General features: G+C 38.8%; 1 protein-coding gene across 2 annotated transcripts in view; it reads left to right on the top strand.

Annotated features, from left to right (window-relative positions):
• The window catches only part of MRE11 (MRE11 homolog, double strand break repair nuclease), a 1042570-nt gene that overhangs the window by 23182 nt on the left and 992477 nt on the right, over window positions 1-26911 (top strand). For both annotated transcript variants that reach the window (XM_053708610.1, XM_053708611.1), the window contains exon 2: window positions 9120-9213. In XM_053708610.1, the coding sequence (XP_053564585.1) occupies window positions 9191-9213 (23 nt within the window). In that variant the 5' untranslated portion in view covers window positions 9120-9190. The remainder of the gene's footprint in view (window positions 1-9119; window positions 9214-26911) is intronic.

Here is a 26911-nt window from a genome sequence, read left to right on the forward strand (position 1 = left end):
AGACAGCAAAAGAGAGAGGGGAGAAAGGGGAGAGAGAAATCAAGAGAGAGGGGGGAGAGAGACAGCAAAAGAGAGGGGGGAGAAAGGGGAGAGAGAAATCAAGAGAGAGGGGGGAGAGAGACAGCAAAAGAGAGTGGGGGGAGAAAGGGGAGAGAGAAATCAAGAGAGAGGGGGGATAGAGACAGAAAAAGAGAGGGGGGAGAAAGGCGAGAGAGAAATCAAGAGAGAGGGGGGATAGAGACAGCAAAAGAGAGGGGGGAGAAAGGGGAGAGAGAGAGCAGAAGAACGGGAGAGAGAGACATCAAAAGAGAGGGAGATAGAGAGAGAGCATTGTACATTAACTTTATTACCTATTTATCTTTGTTGTAATTTTAATAAATCTCTGGACATTATTTCACGGGTATTATACAAATAAAATGTAAGTGAAACACTTTTGGTTATATATGAGTAATCAATTACTGAGTGTCTAAAAAAGTGTAACAAAATTTACCATACCTTCTGTATTTTCTTCGAAAGGTTTTTCAATTACAGTAATCTGTCTATTTTCAAGTGTGACTGTGGGCATCGGTGGTGATCCGGAAGTTTCATCACTAACAACCTCCATAGTCCTCAGATATTTAGGGCATCTTTTGTTTGTTTTTTCTCTCCTGTCTGATCCAATAAACAAAAATATATATATATAAAATTAAGATTTCCTTTTGTTAAAAACAATTATATAGTGCACAATAGCGTTATTGCTAGATGACATTCTTTTTACTTGTGCCCCAAGAATGTATCCAGGCGCATAATAACAGGCATTCCATGATACCTTTTTGGGGCGCAAGCAAAAAAGAAAAAGTAATGTGCCAATCATTGCGCACTGTATAATTTTCTTTCATTTTCGAGAACACAAATTAGCAATATTTGATGAAAGTGCATTGTTTTTGGACCCTTTCTTGGGGCATAGTAACAGTATACGATACCTTTGTTGGGGCACAAGAAAAAAATGAAAAGTCATGTGGCAATCGTTATTGTGCACTATATAATTATAACTTTCAGTAGCAAGAACCATAATGTTTATAAATTTTCTTTTAAAGTTGCAACAGTTTTTTTGGAAACTTTCAAGGGGCATAATAACAGGCGTTCCACGATACCTTTTTGGGGCGCAAGCAAAAAAGAAAAAGTCATGTGCCAATCATTGCGCACTGTATAATTTTCTTTCATTTTCGAGAACACAAATTAGCAATATTTGATGAAAGTGCATTGTTTTTGGACCCTTTCTTGGGGCATAGTAACAGTATACGATACCTTTGTTGGGGCACAAGAAAAAAATGAAAAGTCATGTGGCAATCGTTATTGCGCACTATATAATTATAACTTTCAGTAGCAAGAACCATAATGTTTATAAATTTTCTTTTAAAGTTGCAACAGTTTTTTTGGAAACTTTCAAGGGGCATAATAACAGGCGTTCCACGATACCTTTTTGGGGCGCAAGCAAAAAGATAAAGTCATGTGGCACAAACGCTATTGCGTTATTGCGCACTCTATAAGTATAACTCATTTTCATTTTTTAATAATGTATATAAATATTTTTTACAAAGTTGAAACATTTTTTTTGGGATCCTTTCTTGGGGCATAATAAAAACATTTCTTGATAGTGTAAACTAAAATAACAAATTTAATCAAATATAATAGAATTTAACATATACCTTGATTCAAATATATATTTAATTCTTAGTGGACGGAAAATAATTTATCCTTATATTATACTTACATTCTCTAAGAAATCTTATAATCGATCGTTTTAATTCTTTGTCCCTTCGGCTTAGGTCCGAAAAGCGCTTAAGACAGTCGCGCTGGGTCCGTCTAAACCCAGCGACTCTGCGGACTCTACGGGTCATTTCGGACAAAATTATATTTCGCTGGTCTTGAATGACCCCATATACGCCCCCAATTCTTTTTGGGAAATATTTCCTCATGAAAGCAGTAATAATAATCAGCTCTCCAAGAGTGAATTTGGGCTTCCTGGCAAAAGGCATTTTACACTCTGATCCAAAAATAGGAAAACATGCGCTTTTATTGGCTCATGTTTTTTTTGGTTGTTTTTATAGTCTATAATTTAGACATTTTAATGTACTTTTGAAAAATTATGGATACTTAAATAAATATTTTTGCATCATTGTTATTAGTATTAATGCTGCTTATGGCTTTTAATAATAATGTTTAACTGAGGGATTTTTTTTTTTCAATTATTATGTTTATTTTATAAATATGTTTATGTAAGACAAAGCACTAAAGAGACAAGAATGCTCTTTTCCTCCATCATAAAAGGATGCTCTTCTCCTGCACTTTTTTTTTTGCCAAAAATTATTAGACATATTATTGTTGATTTTAAAGGGACAGACAAAACATGAATGTTTGTTGTTTAACAATGGTAGCTAATCCATATATAACACATTCAACAAGTTTGTACATTTGTATATAATGGACCTTTAATATAACAGTATTGGTTACACCATTATTTTAAAGGGACATCATATAAAAAAATGTTTAAACAATTGAATATGATGCAGCATAACTTTAAGATATTTGATGTTAAGATGTACTTAAAGGGACAATGTACCCAAAAAATTTCTTTTGTGATTAACATTGAGCATGAACTTTAAATCAACTTTATAATTTACTCACATTATCAAATTTTATTCTTTCTCTTGGTATCTTTATTTGAAATGCAAGAATGTAAGTTTAAATGCCGGCCCATTTTTGGGCAACAAACTGGGTTGTCCTCGCTGATTGGTGGATACATTCATCCACCAATAAAAAAGTGCTGTCATGACTACTGAAAACAAAAAAAAGCTTGGCTGACTTCTTTTTCAAATAAAGATAGCAAGAGAACAAAGAAAAAATGATAATATGAGTAAAATATAAAGTTGGTCATTTAGTTCAAGAAACAACACGTGCAACGTCTTTTTATATTTTCAATTTTTGAGTCACCAGCTCCGAATGAGCATGTGCAATAGTTCACAGCATATATGTAGATGCATTTGTGATTGGCTGATGGCTGTCACATGATACCTAAAAGAATTGTTTTTAATATTTTTTTTGGTTTATGAAAAGCACTATCTGAATCTTGAAAGTTTATTGCTTTTATGACTGTCCCTTTAATGGGTAATGATTTCCAGGCAACAATATACTGCCTTAAATAGTATATAAAGCGAACGTTAAAAATTGGATAGTAATAGCACATTCACTTAATATAGTATTTGAAACAGTATATTGTTGTCTGCAAAACATTAACCCATTAAAGGGACAGTCATAAAAGAAATAAACCTTCAAGATTCAGATAGGGGTTTTCATTTAAAAAAAAAAAAAATTATCAACAATTCAGGTTTGTTCTTTTGGTATTCTTTTCAAATTTTATTTTCTTCAAAAACTGATGATTGATAAAATGAAGGGTTAAAGGGACATTATTGTGAAAATTCAACTTTTAAGATCCATATAGGCAATCAAATATTATTCTAATTATTTGAAGATTGTAGCGGAAAACCAATTAATTTAACCATGATGCTTTTGTCCAAAAAATAACAAGATGACCAAAAAAAATATGTATTTAACGATTTTTTTTTAATGAACGATTAACAAAAAAATTAAATCGATAGGGCTTGAACTGGATTCATTCTTCTCTATTTTCTTTAAACCGCATTTGATTCCTTTAAAAAGAAAAAAAATATATATAAATTTTAAAAGGGGAAAAGCACAGACTAATTAAAAAAGGTATTGGTTAAAACTAGAATAAAATATACTAACATGAGAAATATCTAGCAACAAGGCTATTCCGAACTTCGACTCCACCAGCGGTGGAATCTCTTGAAGCATCAAGATCTTCATTGTTTTCATTATTACTGAGGACAGTGACATCCACATCTCCATCTTGCAGCGCTATGTTGTGCAAAATGCAGCACACCAAAATGATATCTGATACCTTGCACGGGTCATATTGCAGCACTCCACCGGATCTATCTAGACACCTAAATCTAGTTTTTAATAAACCATAGGTGCGCTCAATGGCTGACCGAGTGCTCCGATGAGCATCATTATATTTTTTCTGAGCGTCGGTTCTTGGATTTGTGAATGGCGTCATGAGCCAGTGCCGACAAGGATATCCACTGTCTCCTAACAAAGAAAAAGATTGTAAATAAATTAGAAAACATTTACAATAAAATAAGAAAAAGTCAAAAATAAAATGTGAAATAGACTATCAAATAAAGGAATAATATACATACTGACCTAATAGCCATCCATCAGGCATCTCTGCAGACTCAAACATCCGATAAAGTGCCGACTGTTGAAGAATATAAAAGTCATGACATGACCCAGGAAAATTTGAGCGGACACTCATTATTTTGAGCTTTGCATCACAAACCATTTGTACATTTAAGGAATGGTTATGTTTCCGATTTCTAAACTGCTCCTCTTTGTGTTGCGGAGGTCTCAATTGGATGTGTGTACAATCAATAGCGCCTAAGACATTGGGCATACCGGAAACTTTAAAAAAATTAGTCTTCAAACTTTGCCAACCTTCAGCATTAGTAGGGAAATGAATAAATAATTTTAAATGCTTCAAAATAGCTTTGAGCACATGTGTCAGATGCCTTGAAAAAGAAGGTTGACTGAGGCCCACAACTATACTACTGACAGATTGGAAAGACCCAGTAGCCAAAAAATGGATAACTGCCAATAATTTTATCATTCCTGGAAGAGCATGTGTCCTTCCTGTCTTTGGGTCGATATCAGCCTCAATTAGATGATACAAATTAATTATGGACTGTCTATTCAGTCGGAATCTTCTTTTTATTTCGTGGTCAGAAAGGGCTTCCAAACCAATTCTTAAACGAAAAATTCTTGGAACCCTTCTTCTTGTTTCTGGATCCGCATCTTGCTCTGCGACCTGTTGTGGGCGACTTCTGTTTCGAGAAACAGCAATAACCGCAAGAAAAAGGAAATTTTCCATTGCAAACAAGAACCAAAAACAACTACTTGCGCTTTTCCACTATCTCGCAACCTCAAAATTGGTGAATATAGAAAAAGTGAATATGACATGCGACAATTTTGATAAATACAAGATAATTGCGAATAAAAAAGGGCGTGTATGAAAAGGGTATACATGTAATAGAAGTATTAGGCATTTCCAGACAATTGATTCTCAAAATTCGAAACTTGCGAGTGAACATAAGTCACTTTATTCGCATATCAGAGAAATAGAGACTTTTCTGGCGCATCAACTTTAATAAATATGTCGATATAATGTTAACTTTCATTTTATGAGAATAATATGAGAATTTTCATATTCGGTGCTTGATAAATCTTGCCCACTGTATTTTTATGTATATAAGCTATACACTTTGGTTGATGAAAGCAAATTCAACCCTAGACTGCTTCAGCTCCTCCCACCACCATTAGCAGTTTTTACTGAAGAGCTTCTGTTCTCTGTCCAGGGGGAACTTAAGTTCCACCTGCAAAAATAGTGAGGATGGCCTATTTATCCATAAAATTGCACTTAAAATTACAAGTAGCATCCTTCAGGCCAAGGCTTGACAAATCTTAATAGCCAGGGAACCATGACTCCTTGAATTTTGTTTCTGTCTCAAAACTTTTGTATTATCGTACACATCTAGATTGTAAGTTCCCACGGGAACAGGGCCCTCAATTCCCCCTGTATTTGTTTGTTCAATTTTTGTGTCTTTTTATATTGTATTGTACTGTATTTTTATCTTTGTACCCATGGACAGCGCTGCAGAATCTGTTGGCGCTTTATAAATAAATAATAATATCTATATACAAATACCTTGTCTGGCTATTAAAAATATGCGCCTGGCTTCTGAATATTCTTGCTGGCTCTTCAATTTGAACTACCCCTTTTAACCTATGGCATTTCACAGGGGGGTTCGTTCAGTTTTATGTTGTATCTCAGTTTGTGCCTGTGGTCAGAGGGCACCATAAATGCACTGTTATTATAGAAGCCATTGTTACCACTCAACAGGGGACAGGTTACTGTGTCTCTGAGCTTAGGGCTAGATTTATCAAAGCCATTCTCCTCTAACATCGTCCAAAATAACGAATACAAACGGATCCTCATATTTATCAAATCGATCTGCGCCTATAATTGCGCAAATCTGAAAGAAACTTCTTCGCACTTCACTTGCATTTGCCTAGGCGCACAGGCGCGCCCCCGAGTGCACCAATATACATTAGTAATAGGCTTAATTTAACAGCCCAACCTACAAATACGTCCAGTTGCTTATTCATCATTGCTTTGCGCCGATAATTCCGGCTGTAATTGCGTGTTGTATATTTCGCCATACAGATTGAGTCGAACACCATTATAATACATGCTTTTACATCTTGAGATGCAGTACTTTACTCTTTCAACTAATTTTTCAAAAGTTCAGCGCAAAGAAGATACTGTTATTCCCAGTAATTTGCGCTTCTACAGGCGCATATGGTACTAAAAGTTTTATATGTATATATCGATATATTCATTTTTGTGTCAACTTATGGCACAAACAGCACAGAAACATTGTGTAATATAAATATTAGCTAATTAGTTACCTAAAAAAACGTTTTTTTAATAATCAAAACATGGCGGCGCAAATATTTATAGGGAGTAAATGCCCGACAGGCGCAATTTATCATTACTACGCCCCAGCTCGCTTGCGCAAAGTTACGTCTATTTTTTTGATAAATTTAGGCGCACATGTGCGCCTCTCCGGAGGCGAGCTGGGGCGCAGTTACAGGCGAAGAACATACAGAGTTTGCCTAGACTTTGATAAATCTAGCCCTTAGTATTCATGAAGTAGACTGCTCCGTCAATCTCAGTATGGGGTCTGTTATTTTTGTAACTACCAGACTCTAGTACATTATGCTAAATTCCTAGAGTTTTCCAATATAATAATTTAGTCTATATGTACTTTTATGGTCCGCTTCAATTTTTCATCATTTAGGGAGTAAGCTTTATATAATAATAATAAAGTCTTCCAGGCCAAAGTGTATGTGCTCATTTTGTTTTGTGGATTTTTTTTTTGTGATATGAAACACTAACTAAGTGTTAAAGGAACAGTTAACTCAAAAGTAAATGTTCCTGATTTAGGTGGAGCATGCAATTTTAAACAACTTTCAAATTTACTTCTATTATTAAATTTGCTTTGTTTTCTTGGTATCCTTTGCTGAAGAGTTAATATAGGCAGGCTTATTTGATCTTAGGGGTGTGCACACATCCTTAGCATTCTTTGGCAGCAGCCATTGCAACTATATATAACATTTCTATAAACATGGTTGCAAACACTTTTAAAGACACATACACACTCCTGAGCTTACATTAGGATTACTATTTAACAAAGGATACCAAAACAACTAAGCAAATTTTATATTATAATTAAATTGGATGGTTGTTTTAAATGTCATGCTCTATCCTATCCAATCCCTTTAAAGGGGCATGAAACCCCAAAATGTTCTTTCATGATTCAGACAGCATACAATTTTAAATAACTTTCCAATTTCCTTCTATTATTTCATTTGCTTCCTTCTCTTGTTATCCTTTGCTGAAAGGTTTATCTAGGCAAGCTCAGGAGCAGCAGAGAACCTAGGTTCTCGCTGTTGATTGGTGGCTGCATATATATATATATTGATTGTGATTGGCTTACCCATGTGTTCAGTTAGAAACCAGTAGTGCATTGCTGCTCCTTCAACAAATGATACCAAGGGAATAAAGCAAATTGGATAATAGAAGTAAATAACTGTTTAAAATTGTATTCTCTATCTGAATCATGAAAGAAAAATGTTGGGTTTCATGTCCCTTTAAGTTTTTAAGACCAATTAAAAAAAAAAATCAGAAAAAAATCAGTGTAGTACTGGTCAAACAAGACAAAAGCCAAGTGTCTGTAGAGCAATGAGCTGCTGTGTTTTCTAAGGTGCTTGTATGAGTAAAGGTGCTGTCTTCTACACTATTTCTCCCTAATAAACATAAAACTGTGATATTAAATGACTTATTGTAACATCTGCGTAAGACTTTTACCTCTAAGTCACTAGCTTTGACCAAGTATTTTCGTTTAAACCAGGGCTTAACAATTTGTGGGTACCATTGTGCCTAAAAATCGCCATAGTGTCTAGTAAAATGCCCTTTAGACCCTGGCATTGACATGGAGATAAGTAGATTTAAAACCACTCCTCTCTTCTTCATACTTCTGCCAGCAGTCACCCATGCTCAGTGCTTTTCTTTCTCTACTTCTCTCCCATCCACTCCACTTTTGCAGTAGAGAGACACTGATTCATTTTTAAAGGGCAAGAGGTTAAATACACTGCAGTACATATGTTTAAAGCAATAGACATTTTAAGAGACAGTCTAGTCAAAATTAAACTTTCGGATAGGGCATGCAATTTGAAACAACTTTCCAATTTACCTTTGTAATCAAATTTGCTTTGTTCTATTTGTATTCTTTGTGGAAAGCTTAACCTAGGTAGGGTCATATGCTAATTTCTAAGCCCTTGAAGGCCGCATCTTATCTCAGTGCATTCTGCACAGCTAGACAGTGCTAGTTTATGTGTGCCATATATATAACGCTGTGCCCACTCCTGTGGATTTATTTATGAATCAGCACTGATTGTCTAAAATGCAAGTCTGTCAAAAGAACTATAATAAGGGGGAGTCTGCAGAGGCTTAGAATCAAGGTAATCACAGAGGTAAAAATATATTAATATAACAGTGTTGGTTATGCAAAACTGGGGAATGGATAATAACGGGATTATCTCTCTTTTTTAAAAAAAAAAGTTTTGGAGTAGACTGTCCATTTAACCTCTTTTGCAAGAGTGATACTAAGAAGCAACGGTTAACTCACATCTTGAAAGTTGAATCTTGTAGGTAGCAAACTGTGTTACAGAGCATTTGATTAAGCACATTTTTCCAGATGATTTAGCTGCTTCTATATCATATAGCAGATCTCATGCTTGTTAAAGCAGCATATTGTAAGTTTTGTAGAGAAACAATTCAGTGCTTTTTCCAGTTTTGTGTTGATCGATACATAACACTGTTATATAGTGTGAAATATATACCCTGAATCATATTAACATTTTTATTTATATTTTAGGCTCCAGAGGACTGTAATTACATAAGTCACTCAAGCAAAATACACTGATCACTGAATTCCATGTTACAAATATGAGTTCGGCTAACTCCACACTGTAAGTAATACTAAAATGTAATCATTTTTACCATTCTTATATGCTTCTTTTCCAGAAAATTATTTCAGGGGTGTCCATACAATGCTTATCAAACACGGTATAAATGTAGGTACAGCAAGAAGCTTTTAACTTGCCTTGAAAAGTGTCTGACATATAAATACATTTACATAATGGTGTATCCAATGTGTAGTTAAAAGGACATTAAAGTCAAAGTGAAACCTTCATTATTCATATAGACCAGGCAATTTTAAACAACTTGCCAATTTACTTCTGTCATCAAATTTTGCTTCATTCTTGGTTCCAAATTTAATTTTTTTTATCTCCCACAGTGGTTGTTTAGTGTATATCTGTTCATGGCAGCTAAACTAGCTATGGACAACATGCCAGGGCGTACAGAGATCTTGGACATTATAAGTTTCCTTGAGCCCATAGAGGTTTCTACTTTTTTCACTTCTGAATAAAATTGACTTACTTTGTCTTATTTTCGACATATGGAGGGACGGCAAAGGAGAGGCTCTCTGGGTGAGCTCTGCACTGTACCTGCTCTCTATGGCCCAATTTTAAAAAAATTGCCAGTAAAGACGTGGTTTTCCACTCCCAACATTTGGAGGGGCAGCCCTTATGGAATCTTATACAAGAAAGGGCTGTTCCTGCAAGTGGGGGGATGTCTCCCATACAAATAATGAGAGCTCTCTGATAGGTAAAAGTTTGCGATGCAGTACAGAAGGGAAAACCGGTGTGTTTTAAAACTTGAATATTACGCTTAATACAAATCAAATGACACTGTTTTCAGTGCCCTGTACCTTAAATGGACAATGTACATTCGATTTTTCTTTGCATAAATAGTTTTGTAGATCCATTTATATAGCCCATCTGGGGTGTTTTTATAACAATGTATCGTTTTGCTTATTTTTAAATAACATTGTGCTGCTTTTCAGACTCCTAACCAAACCCCAAAATATCATATGTATACTGATGTCTACAGAATCATGCTTGCTCCTGTTTGTGTAATGGGTCTTTTCATATGCAGGAGAGGGTCTGCTATTACTGTTTTCACAACCCCTTTCAATTGGTGTCCCAGCCTAACCTCATCAATAGTGCTAAACTGGGAGCTTCTAAGTACGTTTTTAAAAGATTTTATACTGGATTTTTATATCAGTATCTGCATATTCTTCTTTATAGTAGTGTATATTACATGCAGTTATATGAAAATTGGTGTACACTGTCCATTTAAATTTGCAGTAATTTTCATATGCATAAGCTTTCCTTTCAGAATAATTAGTGTTTTGAGTATTTTGGTGAAAACTCGCCACTTTTTAACAGACGAGAAAAACCAGTGAGAACTGTATTGCGAAAAGGTTTATATAATTACACTGAGTTTTCAGAGAAAATTTCATCTATGAACATGGAACGCTCATGTTCAGCGCATTTTCCGAAAAAATTATTATGCTTTGTAGTTTGTACTTTTTAAGTACAAATTTCTTGCTTTTTTTGCACATCCAGTGTACTTAAAGAGACCCTAAACCCAAACATTTTCTTTCATGATTTAAGTAGAGAATACAATTTTAAACAACATTTCAATTTACTTCTATTTTCTAATTTGCTTCATTCATAAGATATCCTTTATTGAAGAAACAGCAATGCACATGGGTGAACCAATCACACAAGGCATCTATGTGCAGCAACCAATCAGCAGCTACTGAGCCTATCTAGATATGCTTTTCAGCAAAGTATATCTAGAGAATGACGTAAATTAGATAATTGAAGTACATTAGAAAGTTGTTTAAAATTGCATGCTCTTTCTAAATCATGAAATAATAATTTTGGGTTTCATGTCCCTTTAAAGGGGACAGTGTACTCCAAAATGTTTAGATAGATACATAATCCAGTACCCATACACTTTTTACCAATTTGATTAATGTATCTAAGCCTCTTTTGACAGCCCCCCCATCACATGGCTATTTATTATCTGTTGACTTGCATTTTAGCCAATTAGTACTGTGTCATGCACAACTCCACGAGCGTGAGCACAATGTTATCTACATGGGCCACGTGGATTAGCAGTCTGTTGTGAAAAGCTAATAAAAAAAGCATGTGATAAGAGGCTGTCTGTAGTGGTTTAGAAACAGGCATGTTAAATATTATAAAGCTGGCACACATTTATTTCCTATGTACCACAGTTACAACACATACAAATGATTAAACTCAAACTCTAATATGAGCGAAATGGAAATCGCGTGTGTCACATGATTTTACAAACTTTTATCAGATCTATTAACCATAGAAAATATTCAGGCATCAGATTTTTACTATTTTTAGGAATTCATTTTAAGTTTAACTGAATTTGGATAAAGAAAATCTTTGGAAACATTTGAATAACAAATAAATATGAAATGAACACATTCAATATATATTTATATATTTTTTTATATATATATATATATATATATATATATATATATATATATATATATATATATATATATATATATATATATATATATATATATATATATATATATATACTGTATATATATATATATATATATATATTGAATGTGTTCATTTCATATTTATTTACTTGATATATATATAATTTCTCCAACATTGGTGTGTCCGGTCCACGGCGTCATCCATAACTTGTGGGAATATTCTCTTCCCCAACAGGAAATGGCAAAGAGCACAGCAAAAGCTTTCCATATAGTCCCTCCTAGGCTCCGCCCACCCCAGTCATTCTCTTTGCCGTTGCACAGGCAACATCTCCACGGAGATGGTGAAGAGTATGTGGTGATTAGTTGTAGTTTTTTATTCTACTATCAAGAGTTTGTTATTTTAAAATAGTGCTGGTATGTACTATTTACTCTGAAACAGAAAAAGATGAAGAGTTCTGTTTGTGAGAGGAATATGATTTTAGCAGCAGTAACTAAAATCGTTTGCTGTTTCCACATAGGACTGATGAGATGAAATAACTTCAGTTGGGGGAAACAGTTAGCAGACTTTTCTGCTTAAGGTATGACTAGCCATTTTTCTAACAAGACTGTGTAATGCTGGAAGGCTGTCATTCCCCTCATGGGGACCGGTAAGCCATTTTCTTAATCAAACAGAATAAAGGGCTTAATGTGGGCTATAAAACTGGTAGACATTTTTATGGGCAAGATCGATTGCTTTATATGGGCTTTTTATAAAGATTGATGTTGATATTCACACTTATAAAATTTGGGGAACGTTTTTTTAACGTCAGGCACTGGTTTAGACACCTTTTCAGTCAGGAAGGGCCTTCCCTGTAGTAGGCTGAGCCTCATTTTCGCGCCATTACTGCGCAGTTTCTTTTGAGAGCAGGACATGCAGCTGCATGTGTGTGGGTCTGAAAGTATTTGAAAAGGTTCCTAGAAGGCTTCATTTGGTATCGTATACCCCCTGGGTTTGGTAAAGTCGCAGCAAAGGCTGTAGCTGGGACTGTAGAGGGGTTAAAACTTTAACCGGCTCCGGTTTCTTCATTTTAAGGGTTAAAGGTCTCAAATTTGGGGTGCAATGCTTTGAATGCTTTAAGACACTGTGGTGAAAATTTGGTTAAATTTGAACAATTCCTTCATAGTTTTTCACATATTCAGTAATAAAGTGTGCACTGTTTAAAATTTAAAGAGACAGTAACGGTTTTTGTACTTTATTGACAAGTTTAAGCCTGTTTAACATGTCTGTGCCTTCAGATAAGCTATGTTCTGTATGTATGGAAGCCAATGTGTCTCCCCCTTCAAAATTGTGTGATAATTGTGCCATAGCGTCCAAACAAAGTAAGGACAGTACTGCCACAGATAGTAAAGTTGCCCAAGATGATTCATCAGATGAAGGGAGTAGACATAGTTCTACATCATCTCCTTCTGTGTCTACACCAGTTTTGCCCACGCAGGAGGCCCCTAGTACTTCTAGCGCGCCAATGCTTATTACTATGCAACAATTGACGGCAGTAATGGATAACTCCATAGCAAATATTTTATCCAAAATGCCTGCATATCAGAGAAAGCGCGATTGCTCTGTTTTAAACACTGTAGAGCAGGAGGGCGCTGATGATAATTGCTCTGTCATACCCTCACACCAATCTGAAGGGGCCGTGAGGGAGGTTTTGTCAGATGGGGAAATTTCAGATTCAGGTAGAATTTCTCAACAGGCAGAACCTGATGTTGTGACATTTAAATTTAAATTAGAGCATCTCCGCGCACTGCTTAAGGAGGTGCTATCTACTCTGGATGATTGTGACAACCTGGTCATTCCAGAAAAATTGTGCAAGATGGACAAGTTCCTAGAGGTTCCGGTGCACCCCGGCGCTTTTCCTATACCCAAGCGGGTGGCGGACATAGTGAATAAGGAGTGGGAGAAGCCCGGCATACCTTTTGTTCCCCCTCCTATATTTAAGAAATTATTTCCTATGGTCGACCCCAGAAAGGACTTATGGCAGACAGTCCCTAAGGTCGAGGGGGCAGTTTCTACACTAGCCAAGCGCACTTCTATTTCTATCGAGGATAATTGTGCTTTCAAAGATCCTATGGATAAAAAATTGGAGGGTTTGCTTAAAAAGATTTTTGTACAGCAAGGTTACCTCCTGCAACCTATTTCGTGCATTATTCCTGTCACTACAGCAGCGTGGTTCTGGTTCGAAGAACTAGAAAAGTCGCTCAGTAGAGAGACTCCGTATGAGGAGGTTATGGACAGGGTTCATGCACTTAAGTTAGCTAATTCCTTTATTTTAGATGCCGCTTTGCAGTTAGCTAGATTAGCGGCGAAAAATTCTGGGTTTGCAATTGTGGCACGCAGAGCGCTCTGGCTAAAGTCTTGGTCAGCGGATGTATCTTCCAAGACAAAATTGCTTAATATCCCTTTCAAGGGTAAAACTCTTTTTGGGCCAGAATTGAAAGAGATTATCTCAGACATCACTGGGGGTAAGGGCCACGCCCTCCCACAAGATAGGCCTTTCAAGGCCAAGAATAAGTCTAATTTTCGTTCCTTTCGCAATTTCAGGAACGGACCGGCCTCCAACTCTGCAGCCTCTAGACAAGAGGGTAATGCTTCGCAAACCAAACCAGCTTGGAAACCGATGCAAGGCTGGAACAAGGGTAAGCAGGCCAAGAAACCTGCTGCTGCTAACAAGACAGCATGAAGGAGTAGCCCCCGATCCGGGACCGGATCTAGTAGGGGGCAGACTCTCTCTCTTCGCTCACGCTTGGGCAAGAGATGTTCAGGATCCCTGGGCACTAGAAATAGTTTCTCAGGGTTATCTTCTGGAATTCAAGGAACTACCCCCAAGGGGAAGGTTCCACATGTCTCACTTATCCTCAAACCAAATAAGGAGACAGGCATTCTTACATTGTGTAGCAGACCTGTTAAAAATGGGAGTGATACACCCAGTTCCAACCGTGGAACAAGGAATGGACTTTTACTCAAATCTGTTTGTGGTTCCCAAAAAAAGAGGGAACTTTCAGACCAATTCTGGATTTAAAGTTCCTAAACAAATTTCTCAGAGTGCCATCGTTCAAAATGGAAACCATTCGAACGATTTTACCTACAATCCAGGAGGGTCAATTTATGACTACCGTGGATCTAAAGGATGCGTATCTACATATTCCTATCCACAAAGATCATCATCAGTTCCTAAGGTTCGCCTTTCTGGACAAACATTACCAGTTTGTGGCTCTCCCATTCGGGCTAGCCACTGCTCCAAGGATTTTCACAAAGGTACTTGGGTCCCTTCTAGCGGTTCTAAGGGGCATTGCAGTGGCACCTTACTTGGATGACATTCTGATACAAGCGTCGTCTCTTTCAAAGGCAAAGGCTCACACAGACATCGTTCTGGCCTTTCTCAGATCTCACGGATGGAAAGTGAACATAGAAAAAAGTTCCCTGTCTCCGTCGACAAGAGTTCCTTTCTTGGGGACAATAATAGATTCTTTAGAAATGAAGATTTTCCTGACAGATGTCAGAAAGTCGAAACTTCTAAACGCTTGTCAAGTTCTTCACTCTGTTCCACGACCTTCCATAGCTCAGTGCATGGAAGTAGTAGGGTTGATGGTTGCAGCAATGGACATAGTTCCTTTTGCGCGAATTCATCTAAGACCATTACAACTGTGCATGCTGAAACAGTGGAATGGGGACTATACAGACTTGTCTCCAGTGATTCAAGTAGATCAGAAGACCAGAGACTCACTCCGTTGGTGGCTAACCCAGGATCACCTGTCCCAGGGAATGAGCTTCCGCAGACCAGAGTGGGTCATCGTCACGACCGACGCCAGTCTAGTGGGCTGGGGCGCGGTCTGGGACTCCCTGAAAGCTCAGGGGCTATGGTCTCGGGAAGAGTCTCTTCTCCCGATAAACATTCTGGAACTGAGAGCGATATTCAATACTCTCAGGGCTTGGCCTCAACTAGCAAAGGCCAGATTCATAAGATTCCAATCAGACAACATGACGACTGTTGCTTACATCAACCATCAGGGGGGAACAAGGAGTTCCCTGGCGATGAGAGAAGTGACCAAAATCATAAAATGGGCGGACGATCACTCCTGCCACCTATCTGCGATCCACATCCCAGGAGTGGAAAACTGGGAGGCGGATTATCTGAGTCGTCAGACATTCCATCCGGGGGAGTGGGAACTCCACCCGGAGATATTTGCCCAGTTGACTCAATTATGGGGCATTCCAGACATGGATCTGATGGCGTCTCATCAGAACTTCAAGGTTCCTTGCTACGGGTCCAGATCCAGGGATCCCAAGGCAACTCTAGTGGATGCATTAGTAGCGCCTTGGACCTTCAACCTAGCTTATGTGTTTCCACCGTTTCCTCTCATTCCCAGGCTGGTAGCCAGGATCAAGCAGGAGAGGGCCTCGGTGATCTTGATAGCTCCTGCGTGGCCACGCAGGACTTGGTATGCAGACCTGGTGAATATGTCATCGGCTCCACCATGGAAGCTACCTTTGAGACAGGATCTTCTAGTACAGGATCCATTCGAACATCCAAATCTAGTTTCCCTCCAGCTAACGGCTTGGAAATTGAACGCTTGATTTTATCTAAGCGTGGGTTTTCGGATTCTGTAATAGATACTCTGGTACAAGCCAGAAAACCTGTAACTAGAAAAATTTACCATAAAATATGGAAAAGATATATCTGTTGGTGTGAATCCAAGGGATTCTCATGGAGTAAGATCAAAATTCCTAGGATCCTTTCCTTTCTCCAAGAAGGTTTGGATAAAGGATTATCAGCGAGTTCTCTAAAGGGACAGATTTCTGCTTTATCTGTCTTGTTACACAAACGACTGGCAGCTGTGCCTGATGTTCAAGCTTTTGTTCAGGCTTTGGTCAGGATCAAGCCTGTTTACAGACCTTTGACTCCTCCCTGGAGTCTGAATTTAGTTCTTTCAGTTCTTCAAGGGGTTCCGTTTGAACTTCTACATTCCATAGATATCAAGATGTTATCTTGGAAAGTTCTGTTTTTGGTTGCTATTTCTTCTGCTAGAAGAGTTTCTGAGTTATCTGCTTTGCAGTGTAATCCGCCCTATCTGGTGTTACATTCAGATAAGGTTGTTTTGCGTACTAAACCTGGTTTCCTTCCAAAGGTTGTTTCCAACAAGAATATTAACCAGGAAATAGTTGGGCCTTCTTTGTGTCCGAATCCAGTTTCAAAGAAGGAACGTTTGTTACACAATTTAGATGTAGTTCGTGCTTTAAAGTTCTATTTAGAAGCAACAAAGGATTTCAGACAAACGTCTTCTCTGTTTGTCGTTTATTCTGGCAAGAGGAGAGGTCAAAAGCTACTGCTACCTCTCTTTCCTTTTGGCTGAAAAGCATCATCCGATTGAATTACGAGACTGCCGGACGGCAGCCTCCTGAACGCATCACAGCTCACTCTACTAGGGCTGTGGCTTCCACATGGGCCTTCAAGAACGAGGCTTCTGTTGATCAGATATGTAAGGTAGCGACTTGGTCTTCCCTGCACACTTTTGCCAAATTCTACAAATTTGATACTTTTGCTTCTTCGGAGGCTATTTTTGGGAGAAAGGTTTTGCAAGCCGTGGTGCCTTCTGTTTAGGTAACCTGATTGGCTCCCTCCCTTCATCCGTGTCCTAAAGCTTTGGTATTGGTTCCCACAAGTTATGGATGACGCCGTGGACCGGACACACCAATGTTGGAGAAAACAGAATTTATGCTTACCTGATAAATTACTTTCTCCAACGGTGTGTCCGGTCCACGGCCCGCCCTGGTTTTTTAATCAGGTTTGATGAATTTCTTTCTTTAACTACCGTCACCACGGCACCTTATGGTTTCTCCTGTTTTTTCTCCTGTCCGTCGGTCGAATGACTGGGGTGGGCGGAGCCTAGGAGGGACTATATGGACAGCTTTTGCTGTGCTCTTTGCCATTTCCTGTTGGGGAAGAGAATATTCCCACAAGTTATGGATGACGCCGTGGACCGGACACACCGTTGGAGAAAGTAATTTATCAGGTAAGCATAAATTCTGTTTTTTTTTTTTTCCCATTAATACTGCACCTCTTACATACCGAAGAGGAATAGAAAATAATTTCATCAAACATTTATCTTGTTCATTTTACTGTGACACGCTTGAGTATAATGCACTTTACTTTTCACACTGGCACATTTATCTGGTTCATTTTACTGTGACACGCTTGAGTATAATACACTTTACATTACACACTGGCACATTTATCTTGTTCATTTTACTGTGACACACTTGAGTATAATACACTTTACATTACACACTGGCACATTTATCTTGTTCATTTTACTGTGACACACTTGAGTATAATACAATTTACATTACACACTGGCACATTTATCTGGTTCATTTTACTGTGACACGCTTGAGTATAATACACTTTACTTTTCACACTGGCACATTTATCTGGTTCATTTTACTGTGACACGCTTGAGTATAATACACTTTACTTTTCACACTGGCACATTTATCTGGTTCATTTTACTGTGACACGCTTGAGTATAATACACTTTACATTACACACTGGCACATTTATCTGGCACCTGCTTTTGTGACACTTGTTCACAGTAATACACATTACATGGCACTTGCCCTGGGGAACACTTCCTATCATTGAAGCTCAACTCTAGTACTTAAATTTCACTAACAGGCCAGATTCTAAGGATTCAATGATTGAGCAGAAGACCAAACTAGCATGTGAAATACTTGCAATCTACCGTTTTAGACTTGCATGAGGAAACACCTCTTTCTGTGATATAGGTTCTGTTTACCGTAGCTACATCAGGAAAAAAATAAATGAATGTTAATCCCTGTGGTACCCCTTATCTATGCCCCAAGTACCTCAGGGGTACATGTACCACAGGTTGAGAAACAAGGTTATAATTTATATTAATATAACAATGTTGGTTATGCAAAGCTGGGGAATGGGTAGTAAAGACGTTATCTATCTTTTTAAACAATAAACATTTTGGTGTAGACCGTCCCTTTATATTATGATTTACGTTGTGCATAGTTAATTTATTTCTGTGTAATTTACCTATCAATTTTATGTTTTTGATAGAATACGATTTTTGGTGAACAATTGTGTTACAGGTTCTGTTTCCTGTACAGCCTTCAACAAAATTTCAACAATATTGAAGGACCTGGTGGCTCTCTAAGGTCCTTCAATATTGTCTTTTATTATTCACTATAGTGTTTTAATGTTTATTATATTGTTGGGTTATTATAGTGTTTACCATATTGTCACTTATTTCTATCAACTCACGATCAGCTTTATGAATAGTTTCAAGCATTGGCTATTTACTTGTCATTAATATTAACACTCTTTTGTTTTATTTTGTTTAAGGTGGTTGCCATGACTGCATTTTGGCGGTTTTTGGTCTTAATTGGGGGAAGGGGTTATCACTTTGTTTGCTTTATAAATTGTATGTGTTGTCATTACACTGTGTCTGAGGAAGGGGATACTCTATCTCCGAAACGTTACAGTAAAGTGTGTGTTTTTTTTTTATTTTTTTTATTTATTATTTCTTTATTGAAAATTTTTTTACACAGTACATATAGAATTTGCGGTACATTGACTTGTTTGACAATTACATATATGTAAGTTCTTGCTGATTACATCTTTGGTTCCAAAAAGAAATTGCCTAAAAATGACGGAAATTTCTATTAACCTAAAAAAAAAAAAAAAAACTAAACTAACTCCGAACTGAAAATTAAGATAAATAAGAAATAATAATATAACAATAGACAATAAAATGAACTATGTCAGCACTTGTGTTAGTGTTATTGGTTTCTATTTTCCAATGAACAATTCCTGTTATTATTGACCTGTAATATTATTGATAACTCCATTACAAACTGTAGCCTAGGCATATGTAATATTAGTACATCTGGCTCCCTTATACGAGTCCCAAAACAGCATCATATCATAGTATATTTGCAATTTGTTATTTTTGAAAAAGAAGTATCTCTCTAGGGTAAGGAGACTTTGTACCCTCTCTCTCCATTCATCTATAGAGGGAGCTGTTCCAGTTTTCCAATGAGAGGCTATTAAAATTTTTGCTGCATTAAATAGAATCAAAGCTAACGATTTCTTTATTATGCAATTTGTCTCATTAAATGTGCTGAATAAACAAACTTTCGGTGTGTTCGTAAGGTTGCTAGATAAAACCAAATTCACTTCCCTTACAATTCTCTCCCAATAGTCTTGAATAATGTGACATGACCACCATATGTGACTCATAGATCCCACTTCTAAGTTACATCTCCAGCACCTGTCTGAAGCTCTATTAAATATGTGTTTGAGTCTAGATGGGGTAAGATACCACCTCATCATAATCTTGTAGTTAGTTTCTATCCCTATGGTGGAGTGAGCCGAGTGGGCTATGTTGGTGAAAATAGTTGACCAATCCTTACTGAGGAGAATATCCCCTAAGTCTCTTTCCCACTCCCTAGTGTATTTGTGTGGCTTTGGGGAGGTGGCCTTTATTACTATTTCATAGATAAGTGAGATAAGACCCCTTGCTGGATATGGAGTGTAACACATTTCTCTTGTTAAGTGTATCCAGTCCACGGATCATCCATTACTTATGGAATATATTCTCCTTCCCAACAGGAAGCTGCAAGAGTCCACCCACAGCAAAGCTGCTATATAGCTCCTCCCCTAACTGCCATATTCAGTCATTCTCTTGCAAGCCTCAACATAGATAGGAGGTTGTGAGAGTCTGTGGTGCTTTCTACTTAGTTTATTCTTCAATCAAAAGTTTGTTATTTTTAAATGGCACCGGAGTGTGCTGTTTATCTCAGGCAGTATTTGGAAGAAGAATCTGCCTGCGTTTTTCTATGATCTTAGCAGACGTAACTAAGATCCATTTGCTGTTCTCACACATTCTGAGGAGTGAGGTACTTCAGAGGGGGAATGGCGTGCAGGTTTTCCTGCAGATAAGGTATGTGCAGTAAAATATTTTTCTAGGAATGGAATTGACTAAGAAAATACTGCTGATACCGAAGTAATGTAAGTAAAGCCTTAAATGCAGCGATAGCGACTGGTATCAGGCTTATTAATAGAGATACATACTCTTGTAAAAATGTGTTTTAAAACGTTTGCTGGCATGTTTAATCGTTTTTTAACATATGTTTGGTGATAAAACTTATTGGGGCCTAAGTTTTTTCCACATGGCTGGCTTAAATTTTGCATAGAAACAGTTTCCTGAGGCTTTCCACTGTTATAGTATAAAAGTTACAGTTGGTGCAGTTAAAATTACAAACAGTGACATTCAGCTTCCCTCAGCAGTCCCCTGCATGCTATAGGACATCTCTGAAGGGCTCAAAAGGGCTTCAAAAGTAGGAGCTGTTATGACTGTTTAAAACATATTTCTTCTGTTATGTGTGATCAGTCCACGGGTCATCATTACTTCTGGGATATAACTCCTCCCCAACAGGAAATGCAAGAGGATTCACCCAGCAGAGCTGCATATAGCTCCTCCCCTCTACGTCACTCCCAGTCATTCTCTTGCACCCAACGACTAGATAGGATGTGTGAGAGGACTATGGTGATTATACTTAGTTTTTATAACTTCAATCAAAAGTTTGTTATTTTACAATAGCACCGGAGCGTGTTATTGCCTCTCTGGCAGAGTTTGAAGAAGAATCTACCAGAGTTTTTACTATGATTTTAACCGGAGTAGTTAAGATCATATTGCTGTTTCTCGGCCATCTGAGGGAGGTAAAAGCTTCAGATCAGGGGACAGCGGGCAGATGAATCTGCATTGTGGTATGTAGCAGTTTTTATTTTCTGAATGGAATTGATGAGAAAATCCTGCCATACCGTTATAATGACATGTATGTATACTCTACACTTCAGTATTCTGGGGATGGTACTTCACTGGAATTACTCTGTAAAAAGTACATTAAACCTTTTAATAGGTATTTATTATGTTAAACGTTTTTGCTGGAATGTAGAATCGTTTGCATTTTCTGAGGTACTGAGTGAATAAATGTTTGGGCATTATTTTCCACTTGGCAGTTGCTTGTTTTAATTGTGACAGTTTCGTTTCTCTCTCACTGCTGTGTGTGAGGGGGAGGGGCCATTTTTGGCGCTCTTTGCTACGCATCAAAAATTTCCAGTCAGTTACTTTTGTATTTCCTGCATGATCCGGTTCATCTCTAACAGAACTCAGGGGTCTTCAAACTTCTTTGAAGGGAGGTAGATTCTCTCAGCAGAGCTGTGAGACTTATATATTGAATGTGATTAAAAAACGTTGCTCTGTAATTTTTACGTTTCAAATTTAATTATTGTTACTTTACTAATGGGAACAAACCTTTGCTAAAAGTTGTGTTGTTTTCAAGGATTGATGCTATAACAGTTTTTTCAGTTCATTATTCCAACTGTCATTTAATCGTTTAGTGCTTCTTTGAGGCACAGTACGTTTTTGTTAAATAAGATTGTAACCAAGTTGCAAGTTTATTTGCTAGTGTGTTAAACATGTCTGATTCAGAGGAAGATACCTGTGTCATTTGTTCCAATGCCAAGGTGGAGCCCAATAGAAATTTATGTACTAACTGTATTGATGCTACTTTAAATAAAAGCCAATCTGTACAAATTGAACAAATTTCACCAAACAGCGAGGGGAGAGTTATGCCGACTAACTCGCCTCACGTGTCAGTACCTGCATCTCCCGCCGGGGAGGTGCGTGATATTGTGACGCCTAGTACATCTGGGCGGCCATTACAGATAACATTACAAGATATGGCTACTGTTATGACTGAAGTTTTGGCTAAATTACCAGAACTAAGGGGCAAGCGTGATCACTCTGGGGTGAGAACAGAGTGCGCTGATAATACTAGAGCCATGTCTGATACTGCGTCACAGCTTGCAGAGCATGAGGACGGAGAGCTTCATTCTGTGGGTGACGGTTCTGATCCAAACAGATTGGATTCAGATATTTCAAATTTTAAATTTAAATTGGAGAACCTCCGTGTATTACTAGGGGAGGTTTTAGCGGCTCTTAATGATTGTAATACTGTTGCAATACCAGAGAAATTGTGTAGGTTGGATACATACTTTGCGGTACCGGCGAGTACTGACGTTTTTCCTATACCTAAGAGACTAACTGAAATTGTTACTAAGGAGTGGGATAGACCCGGTGTGCCGTTCTCACCCCCTCCAATATTTAGAAAGATGTTTCCAATAGAAGCCACCACACGGGACTTATGGCAAACGGTCCCTAAGGTGGAGGGAGCAGTTTCTACTTTAGCTAAGCGTACCACTATCCCGGTGGAGGATAGCTGTGCTTTTTCAGATCCAATAGATAAAAAATTAGAGGGTTACCTTAAGAAAATGTTTGTTCAACAAGGTTTTATATTGCAACCCCTTGCATGCATCGCGCCGATTACGGCTGCGGCAGCATTTTGGATGGAGTCTCTGGAAGAGAACCTTAGTTCAGCTACGCTGGACGACATTACGGACAGGCTTAGAGTCCTTAAACTAGCTAATTCATTCATTTCGGAGGCCGTAGTACATTTAACCAAACTTACGGCTAAGAACTCAGGATTCGCCATTCAGGCACGTAGGGCGCTGTGGCTAAAATCCTGGTCAGCTGATGTAACTTCTAAGTCCAAATTACTTAATATACCTTTCAAAGGGCAAACTTTATTTGGGCCCGGTTTGAAAGAAATTATCGCTGACATTACAGGAGGTAAGGGCCACGCCCTGCCTCAAGACAAAGCCAAAGCTAAGGCTAGACAGTCTAATTTTCGTCCCTTTCGGAATTTCAAAGCAGGAGCAGCACCAACTTCCACTGCACCAAAACAGGAAGGAGCCGTTGCTCGTTACAGGCAAGGCTGGAAACCTAACCAGTCCTGGAACAAGGGCAAGCAGGCCAGGAAACCTGCTGCTGCCCCTAAGACAGCATGAATCGAGGGCCCCCGATCCGGGACCGGATCTAGTGGGGGGCAGACTCTCTCTCTTCGCCCAGGCTTGGGCAAGAGATGTTCAGGATCCCTGGGCGCTAGAGATCATATCTCAGGGATACCTTCTAGACTTCAAATTCTCTCCCCCAAGAGGGAGATTTCATCTGTCAAGGTTGTCAACAAACCAGATAAAGAAAGAAGCGTTTCTACGCTGTGTACAAGATCTGTTATTAATGGGAGTGATCCATCCGGTTCCGCGGTCGGAACAAGGACAAGGGTTTTACTCAAACCTGTTTGTGGTTCCCAAAAAAGAGGGAACTTTCAGGCCAATCTTGGATTTAAAGATCCTAAACAAATTCCTAAGAGTTCCATCGTTCAAAATGGAAACTATTCGGACAATCTTACCCATGATCCAAAAGGGTCAGTACATGACCACAGTGGATTTAAAGGATGCTTACCTTCACATACCGATTCACAAAGATCATTTCCGGTATCTAAGGTTTGCCTTCTTAGACAGGCATTACCAGTTTGTAGCTCTTCCATTCGGATTGGCTACGGCTCCAAGAATCTTCACAAAGGTTCTGGGTGCCCTTCTGGCGGTACTAAGACCGCGAGGAATTTCGGTAGCTCCGTACCTAGACGACATTCTGATACAAGCTTCAAGCTTTCAAACTGCCAAGTCTCATACAGAGTTAGTTCTGGCATTTCTAAGGTCGCATGGATGGAAAGTGAACGAAAAGAAGAGTTCTCTCTTTCCTCTCACAAGAGTTCCATTCTTGGGGACTCTTATAGATTCTGTAGAAATGAAGATTTATCTGACAGAAGACAGATTAACAAAGCTTCTAAATGCATGCCGTGTCCTTCATTCCATTCAACTCCCGTCAGTAGCTCAATGCATGGAGGTGATCGGCTTAATGGTAGCAGCAATGGACATAGTACCCTTTGCACGTCTACATCTCAGACCGCTGCAATTGTGCATGCTGAGTCAGTGGAATGGGGATTACTCAGACTTGTCCCCTACTCTGAATCTGGATCAAGAGACCAGAAACTCTCTTCTATGGTGGCTTTCTCGGCCACATCTGTCCAGGGGGATGCCATTCAGCAGGCCGGACTGGACAATTGTAACAACAGACGCCAGCCTACTAGGTTGGGGCGCTGTCTGGAATTCTCTGAAGGCTCAGGGACAATGGAATCAGGAGGAAAGTCTCCTACCAATAAACATTCTGGAATTGAGAGCAGTTCTCAATGCCCTTCTGGCTTGGCCCCAGTTAAAAACTCGGGGGTTCATCAGGTTTCAGTCGGACAACATCACGACTGTAGCTTACATCAACCATCAAGGAGGGACAAGAAGCTCCCTAGCAATGATGGAAGTATCAAAGATAATTCGCTGGGCAGAGTCTCACTCTTGCCACCTGTCAGCAATCCACATCCCGGGAGTGGAGAACTGGGAGGCGGATTTCTTGAGTCGCCAGACTTTTCATCCGGGGGAGTGGGAACTTCATCCGGAGGTCTTTGCCCAAATACTTCGACGTTGGGGCAAACCAGAGATAGATCTCATGGCGTCTCGCCAGAACGCCAAACTTCCTCGCTACGGGTCCAGATCCAGGGATCCGGGAGCGGTTCTGATAGATGCTTTGACAGCACCTTGGAACTTCGGGATGGCTTATGTGTTTCCACCCTTCCCGTTGCTTCCTCGATTGATTGCCAAAATCAAACAGGAGAGAGCATCAGTGATTCTAATAGCGCCTGCATGGCCACGCAGGACTTGGTATGCAGATCTAGTGGACATGTCATCCTGTCCGCCTTGGTCTCTACCTCTAAGACAGGACCTTCTGATACAGGGTCCATTCAAACATCAAAATCTAACTTCTCTGAAGCTGACTGCTTGGAAATTGAACGCTTGATTTTATCAAAACGTGGTTTTTCTGAGTCGGTTATTGATACCCTGATACAGGCTAGGAAGCCTGTTACCAGAAGGATTTACCATAAGATATGGCGTAAATACCTATACTGGTGCGAATCCAAGGGTTACTCCTGGAGTAAGGTTAGGATTCCTAGGATATTGTCCTTTCTACAAGAAGGTTTAGAAAAGGGTTTATCGGCTAGTTCATTAAAGGGACAGATCTCAGCTCTGTCCATCTTGTTGCACAGGCGTCTGTCAGAAAATCCAGACGTCCAGGCCTTTTGTCAGGCTTTAGCTAGAATCAACTGTTGCTCCGCCATGGAGTTTAAACCTTGTTCTTAACGTTCTACAAGGAGTTCCGTTTGAACCCCTTCATTCCATTGATATAAAGTTGTTATCTTGGAAAGTGTTATTTTTAATGGCTATTTCTTCGGCTCGGAGAGTCTCTGAGTTATCAGCTTTACATTGTGATTCTCCTTATTTGATTTTTCATTCAGATAAGGTAGTTCTGCGTACTAAACCTGGGTTCTTACCTAAGGTAGTCACTAACAGGAACATCAATCAAGAGATCGTGGTTCCTTCCCTGTGCCCGAATCCTTCTTCAAAGAAGGAACGTCTTCTACACAATCTGGATGTAGTTCGTGCCCTCAAGTTCTACTTGCAGGCAACTAAGGATTTTCGACAAACGTCTTCCCTGTTTGTCGTGTACTCTGGTCAGAGGAGAGGTCATAAGGCTTCGGCTACCTCTCTCTCCTTCTGGCTTCGTAGCATAATTCGTTTAGCCTATGAGACTGCTGGACAGCAGCCTCCTGAAAGAATTACAGCTCATTCTACTAGAGCTGTGGCTTCCACTTGGGCCTTTAAGAATGAGGCCTCTGTTGAACAGATTTGCAAGGCTGCAACTTGGTCTTCGCTTCATACTTTTTCCAAATTTTACAAATTTGACACTTTTGCTTCTTCGGAGGCTATTTTTGGGAGAAAGGTTCTTCAGGCAGTGGTTCCTTCTGTATAATGAGCCTGCCTATCCCTCCCGTCATCCGTGTACTTTTGCTTTGGTATTGGTATCCCAGAAGTAATGATGACCCGTGGACTGATCACACATAACAGAAGAAAACATAATTTATGCTTACCTGATAAATTCCTTTCTTCTGTTGTGTGATCAGTCCACGGCCCGCCCTGTTTTTTAAGGCAGGTAGATATTTTTAAATTATACTCCAGTCACCACTTCACCCTTGGTTTCTCCTTTCTCGTTGATTCTTGGTCGAATGACTGGGAGTGACGTAGAGGGGAGGAGCTATATGCAGCTCTGCTGGGTGAATCCTCTTGCATTTCCTGTTGGGGAGGAGTTATATCCCAGAAGTAATGATGACCCGTGGACTGATCACACAA

This window comes from Bombina bombina, chromosome 3, assembly GCF_027579735.1.
Source record: "Bombina bombina isolate aBomBom1 chromosome 3, aBomBom1.pri, whole genome shotgun sequence".
Taxonomy (NCBI): Eukaryota; Metazoa; Chordata; class Amphibia; order Anura; family Bombinatoridae; genus Bombina; species Bombina bombina.